This window comes from Atta colombica, unplaced genomic scaffold (assembly GCF_001594045.1).
Source record: "Atta colombica isolate Treedump-2 unplaced genomic scaffold, Acol1.0 scaffold153, whole genome shotgun sequence".
Taxonomy (NCBI): domain Eukaryota; kingdom Metazoa; phylum Arthropoda; class Insecta; order Hymenoptera; family Formicidae; genus Atta; species Atta colombica.
The window spans coordinates 959137-966676 of NW_017259243.1; the positions used below are offsets into that span (position 1 = coordinate 959137).

Here is a 7540-nt window from a genome sequence, read left to right on the forward strand (position 1 = left end):
AAATTGCTACCAGAACATGTTTCCCAATCAGATAGATAATCAGGTACAAATTTTTTTGATAAAAAGATATCTATTATTTATAAACTATTTTTGGACTAACTGGTAGCACCAATTGTCAAATCTATTCCTCTACTTGGTTTCACAATAATAAAATTATGTTATATCCTTACCTTTCCATGTTAACCGAACTATCCTTTGTCGTTCTGATACAATATATGCTTGGATTAAAGAATACTTTCTTTATAAAATAATTGACTTATTTTATGTACTTCATATAAACTTAAAAAAAATATTCTATTAACGTACTTGTTCATTGAGGACAATGGCGCAGAAACGATAGTATTATCAGTTTCATTATTAACTGTCGTCACTGGTGCGGATGTTGGTGGACAAGATTGAATTTCTTCTATTTCTTCGGGCCATCCAAATACATCCTTAGTTTTACCATATCTGTATAAAAAAATAACAAAGTAATACACTAATAGCAAGATATACAATTAGCTATGTAAAATTTTACGATTGCATTTAAAAAGACATCCAATAGTAGTCTAGTACTAACATTTTGATGGAATCGACCATAATGACACCCTCTTGATCTTGGCTTGGTCCAAAAGTGATTGTCAATTTTTTATCAGCTTGAAGACTTTCTTCCCTCGTTAAAGGTATGTCGAACCATCGACTTCTAGTTAGCGTAGTCCGAATACTTCTGCCAAATACCTTTACAGATATGATAATTATAAAACTAATTAGAATTAAAAAGATAAGTCTTTGCATATTATAGTAAACATATCTCGACTTACCTCAACGTATAAAGGTGCCTTTTGAATGTCCTGATTACCGAAAAGCACTCTTATTCCCGTTATTACTAAAATCACATCGTTATTCGTAACTTCTACGTTAAAGCCCATAGATTTCGTGGAGACCACGTACATTCCAGTGGTGTTTAAACGATGCTTAATCTGCGCAACATTATAAATTTGCAGTAAATCATTGCCGCCGAACTCGATGTCATTCATCACCTGACAGTGTTCAAAAAAATCAATGGGAAATGTGATAGATCCTGATGGTTTTCCCAACTTATTAGCTTTCTTTTTCCGCGTTGGCTTGATACCAGAGGGAGGACTAATTGGTTGCACAGTAGGCGACATCCAAAATCCGGTCTGCTCCATACCAGCCATATAAATTCTCAAACTTCCGTCTTCGCATAATAATATCAGTGTCGTGCGATGCTCAGCATTCGAACTTGGATGTCGAATCGCGACCATGTCCATGATCTTTGCCTTTGCAGGCATAATTTTGATCTCTTGTATCATGATTGTATCGGGTTTGATCATCAGTATTACTGGATTATTACTAGTCTGCAAAATAGAGCAGACCAATCCAGGATGATTCGCCACCTCACTCCATTGACACAATGGTTGCGGCTGGTTATTGTTAGATTTATTGCCATTCGTTTTGTTACTGGCGAGATTAATTTGGAATACTATAGTTATGTCAGAGTCCATGTGTTTTAGCGGCGCTATGAAACTCTTGCCACAAACATAACTGAAGAATAGTAATTGCAGAGAATGAGAATAATAAATGGAGACACCTCCACCACCCACTTGACCAGTGTCTTTTATTTCCGAATGATAAACATCTAGTGTGTTTGTTACATAGAAAGCACCGTGCTTGGCTTGACTTTCCTCGTCCATTACTTGGCTGTAAATATATCCGGCAGAAGACATGAGTAACATGTGGAATGTACCGTCTTCCGCATGCATAAATGTGCAATCTCTAATTTTTCCCGTCGGCACGAGGAAATAGTACTGTGGACTTAAGGCGTCCTTTCCCAAGTCGTAAATTTTAACAAAGTCTGCAGTGACTAGTGCTAATTGTGTCTGTGCGCCAGGAAGCCACAGTGCCTTAATAATAAAATTTCCACTTTCGAGTTGTGGATGTAACACTAGATGATCAGACACGGTTCCAGAACTGTTAAATGTAAGCACGTGACAATCCTTGAAACCACAAACAGCCAAAAAGTCCTCATTCCATTGATTTCCAGTGACTGAAAGGACGGTAAAAGGTACTGGAGCCGAAGCGAGCCTTGTTAGAGTTAACTTTCTTTTAGAAGAATCTGCTTGCTTTAACAGTGCACTAAGTTGCAGCACTGTTATCTTGCCCTTTTCATGTGAGACAGCTAAATGCTGTCGTTTACCATGCGGAGACGACAGACAACACATAGCAACACGTCGTATCATATGAGCGGACAGCAATTGTCTAATCGTTTGACCCTGATCTCCCGAATAATTCATTCTAACGTTTTCAAACGCACCTTCTTGGGATCCCAAAGTTGGTAACATAAGCTGATCCGTATGCTCAAACTTTTTCTCGAGTGTGTGTAAACGTTTAAGTGCCAATTGGGCTCGTGCATGACAACCAACTGGTGAATACCGTTGGCAAGATGAATCCACTGCTGGTACCAACACGCGCATCAAATCTACCAATGAAGATACTAATCCACTTTTCGATAATTGAGAATGTATCCAATCCTTAGATGATTCTAATTGTTTTGCTAAATATACTTGTCTTTGAGTATCGCGTCCACTTCTCTCATGCTTATCATACAAGTGCACAGGACTAGATGCTCTTCGGCGTAAGCTGCTCGTGAGAAGCAGGTTACTTTCCGTAGGTGCACCAGCATTGTTATATGGCATGTTATTGCCTACTTGATGTTCTGAACTTTGAGGACTACGTTTTGTCAGCGCTTGGCACGATCCATCATCTTTAGCACCGCAATCACAAAAGAAATTTCCATATTTGGCATATGTGACATCGTGTCCACGATGACAGACGCGTGCACATACCGTGCAAACTCCAACTCCATCGACCATGTTACATGTATGACAATGATACCAATGCTGATTCATAAACTCTTTTTGCGTGATTGTAAAAGTGCATAATTTGTTGCAGAGACTGTCTTCATCCGAATCTTCAGCCGCGCTATCGTCATCATCATGCGGAATTTCATCTACCCAATCGCTATCGTTTAAATCATTATTTGGTACAGCACCTTCCCATGGTGGGCTAATGGCTCGATCTTGGGATTGTGCCTGCTGTGGGCAAATCGAGCCCACTATGTCGGTTATGTAATTTAATATACAACAATCCGCTTCGATGTATGGCGATGGTTTGTCAAAAGACTGCGGATCCTTGTTCATTATCTGTTCTTTACAAAGCTCGACCCATTCAATTGCAGCTTTGAACAGTAATGTATGTCCTTTTTCTAGTCCAGCATCAGCCAATGTAGACATAATATGCATCAAATGTACAAATCGATTGCCTTCGATGGTAGGAGATAAAATATGGTATGTTAATGGTATGAGAACTTGAAGAATGGTTGTAGAAACGTTTGCGCTAAAATTGCTTTTATCTTTTACTATATAATTCGTAAGTGCCCGCAAGAAGCGACTGTTTTCATGAATAGTAAGCTGCTCGTCGTTACTAGTTGCAGGCTGATTGTTAGAACCATCGGAAATGACCCAATGAGTTTGTTCGTTATTAGATGCGTTATTTCTTTCATCTGGTTTTTGACTATCTTCTGATGTACCAGAAACAGTTACCAACGTATTCGCAGTACCAGCTGTGGGCGTTTGTATATTCGTTGTAGAAATAGTCGTCGGGACGTTTGTTACTCCCAATATAACGTGTCTTAACCACGTTTGTAGTTTCTCATCTTCGACATTGGCAAAACTAGCTACAGAATTGCAAAGACGATCAAGTGATCCGTCACCTGGTTTTTCAGTCGTTTTGAATAACGCGCTGAAAAACTGAAAAACGTACGTGCTAAACTGTGGTGAAGCTTGAGATGATGTTATAGACAATAACACAGACACAAGACTATGATTCGAGTCGGGAGCGAAGAACAAATCTAAAGCTTTACATCCAAGAGGTTTTTCCAATAATCGCTCCCAATATTTTATACATTGATCCAAGATATCCTCATCAATAACAACTTTAATGGATCCATCTGTATTATCGGTATACTCAATTATCAGATTGTAAGTATGATTTAGTACAAATAAATGTTCGCGTAAGACCCGCGCCTCATTATCATTATCCTGCCCTAACAATTTGGTCAGAGTGTTAGTAGCCATCTCTCGTAGATAATCAGTACGAGCATCCATTGACAATGAAATGAGAATATCCACGGCTTGAGAATGTATGTCGGATTGTGGTTCCGGAGCTGTTGTAGAAGTGATGTATTCCATCATAAATGAAACCAAGCAATATAGCAAATTCTTCAATGACGGATTAATAGAGAATGTTGGATGTTCAGATAAGGATTTGACATGGTAATTCACAGTAGTGAAAATGTAGCTTTCTGCCGGTATTATATCGTTTGCATATGTGTTCGAAGCCACAGGAGCAAACGCAATACTCTTCCATTTGTCCAGTGCGGATTTAACGCAACTCGGCAAGAATGAAACTAATGTCGATTCCGTTTCCCAATTTGCACCTGCCATTGATAAAATGTTATCTAAAATCAAATAATCCCGCGTACCATATTTTCTATGTTCTTCAACAGATTCAAACGTATGATACAATATGTTAGATCGACATGATAACAGAATGGCATCTGTCACTGATAAAATATGCGGTAGAATCTCGATTATCATTTTAGTCCTGTTTGAAGGCACAGAATCTGCATTTTGCGTACTCTTGGAGGTTTCAATATTCTCAGTAGAATTTTTCGATATGCTCTCATTCATAAGAACTTGCAACTTTCCTACAACTGCAGCCAGTATACATAGTGAACCAAGTTTTGGCAATGATGCTTTCGGCATTATTTTGTCAGTAGCGTTATATTCAGGTTTAAGTGAAATAATACAATTCTTTGCAAGAGTAACATCATATTTAAGAGAGTTTACGGTAGATGATACTGTTTTTAACAAATTTTCCGCATATTGCGTGTACATTCCTTGCTTCACTAAACAGTCTTTCATCCAACCGGTGAAAGTCTTATATGCAGCTCTTGGTCCCCATATCAACGAATGAAGCAACATAGGTCCAGCTGGTATCTCTTCACCAAGAGCAAGTTTGTTCATGTAAGGAGTCGAGGGAGGTAACATTAATAATAAATCCCAACATATAGAAAAGCAATATTGAATTGCACACAGTCCAGTAAACGTAATTTTTTCTTTGTTATCAGTACCGCTTTTTCTGTGCAAATCAGTTTGATTGAGTACATTCAAAATATCGATCAATGCATCAACTAAAAGAGGATATTTCATTTTATCTGGAGTGCCCAAAATAAAGTTACAGGCCTGTAAAGTATAATAAATACATTTTACGTTATATAAAACTTTTACTTAGATAAAAAATTCGATCATGTTATACAGAGAATATATATCACAAAAGTTAAATAATTAAAATTTTGTGTTATGTTAATTATTTAAATTAGATTTTTTTATCATAAGATTAGTAAAAGTAGCGTATCAAATTAAAATAAAGATTCTTAATATTGTTTTTTATTTAAAATAGATGAATGTTGTCAACAATACAATATTATTTGAATCATAAAAATTGCTTTCATAAATTGTTTTTTTTTACAATAACTAATCCAATTACAAAACGTACCAATCCATCCAACTTTGGTGCATCCTGATTATTAAAATCAGTCCTTGATAAACTATAAAAACGTGGTTTCATTGAGAATTCATCTTGTGAACCATATTTACGATAATTATCTTCTATTTCTACCCAAGGAGTAAAAGCTCTGGCAGTCTGTTTATTTCCATCTTTCGTATCACATACTAAGCTTGTCGCGGAGAATAGATTCCATTGTACCTACACAAAGAAAAAAAATACAATTATTATTAAAGAATTATAATTATTATTAAAGTATCATAATTAATATAATAAATGTACAAGATGTTTACTACCACTCAGGCAGCACTTTTGCACTGGTGGCCCTGGTATCTTGTTACCTCAATTACATTGAGATAATAATTTCCTTTAGCACTTTATAAAATTGTCATTACAAAATCACAATTAAATATTACAGATAGTAAATTATTCAATAAATTAAAATAAGTTAAACATATTTTAATTTAATATTTTAACTTATTTAATTTAATAATTTACACTGTAATATAAAGTAATGATAATCTATATATATAAAATGCCGTTTATAGATTTATAAAGATAGTGCAATAGATATGTAATGTCTTACTTGTTCAAGCAATACCGGATGCGCATCATACAGGTGCTTCATCATATATTCAAGTAACAGCAATAGTCGAGATAAGTGCAAAAGTTGATAATCTTTCATTGGCGTTTTAACTGCTTCGCTGCAACGCACTGCACCACTCCCAGTTACAAGTAATACAGATTTTTTCTGCATTAAATTTAGAGAATGAAATAGAAAGAGAACTAACTGGGCATGTTCAACATTCAAATCTGCAAATGTACATTAATATTAAGTACATAATATAAAGCTAATTAATGAAATGAATGATATATTAAATGAATTCTGAATAATATATTAAAAAACTTAATTATATTAACAATTATATTTACTAAAAAAGCAAATACATAATATACAACTTATATAACAATAAGCTAATTAATTAAATTAAAAAATTTTACTGCTTAAAAAATATAGATATTATATAATATAAATTTGAAATATATATCCTACCTTCATTTTCAGCTTCATACGTAGTCTGAGGATTGCATACATTTTCAACCATAGTTGTTACTAACCGATGCCATATGCTTATACACGCAGCTTCCCTTTCTAATTGAGGTTTAAGCAATAATACCTAATTATAAAAATTTTTAGAAATATAATATATGCTTGGTACATTAAAATTAAATATTATTCTAAAGAATTTTAATGTAAAAAGCATCATTAAATCATTATGCACCTGCGCTAATACACTGAGAGTTCGTGGATACACTTGAAGGGGCCATGTGGTAGAGCTATTGCTTTCTGTAGACCAAGGACTTACTCCCAAATGTTGAAGCAAGGTATTTTGCAAAGATTCGCTTAGTGTATTCCATGCCAGTAAGTTGTGAGTATAACGACTTAAAGCTTGAGAAAACTCCGAATACATAGTGCCCAATGTAGCACCATAAAATGCAGAAATTGTACCTAAAAATTGAACTTTACTATAATACTATACTTTTAATGTAGAATGTAAAAAATAAAATACAAAAAATAAATATTTCAATATAAAACGTACAAAAAATATACGATAAAAAATACGGTAACTGTATAAATTTACCTGTTTCTGTTCTAGCTGTTTCATGATCTAGATCTCTTATAATTGCTGCCAATATAACCATTTGTTGCTCAACTAATCCATTAACCACATATTCTCGAACGTATGTACTTCTGCTACCGATTAAGTGCTTATTCATGAATTGAAATATTTTTGTTGCAAGTGAAATGTACTGTAGAGAAAAGAGAAAATCAATAATTAATAAATCAATAATAAATTATTTGCTATAATTTGTAGCAATTATAAATATTAATATGTAACAAATATTATAT

The 7540-nt window shown here is 34.6% G+C and overlaps 1 protein-coding gene across 1 annotated transcript in view; it reads right to left on the reverse strand.

Annotated features, from left to right (window-relative positions):
- LOC108685479 (E3 ubiquitin-protein ligase UBR4) overlaps positions 1–7540 on the reverse strand; it is a 25661-nt gene that overhangs the window by 12679 nt on the left and 5442 nt on the right. Inside the window, exons 9-17 of the mRNA XM_018190274.1 lie at positions 7272–7440; positions 6912–7138; positions 6683–6806; positions 6215–6441; positions 5620–5829; positions 801–5306; positions 560–717; positions 307–450; positions 171–203 (exon numbers count right to left, since the gene is read on the reverse strand). Coding sequence (XP_018045763.1) covers positions 171–203; positions 307–450; positions 560–717; positions 801–5306; positions 5620–5829; positions 6215–6441; positions 6683–6806; positions 6912–7138; positions 7272–7440 — 5798 coding nt within the window. The remainder of the gene's footprint in view (positions 1–170; positions 204–306; positions 451–559; positions 718–800; positions 5307–5619; positions 5830–6214; positions 6442–6682; positions 6807–6911; positions 7139–7271; positions 7441–7540) is intronic.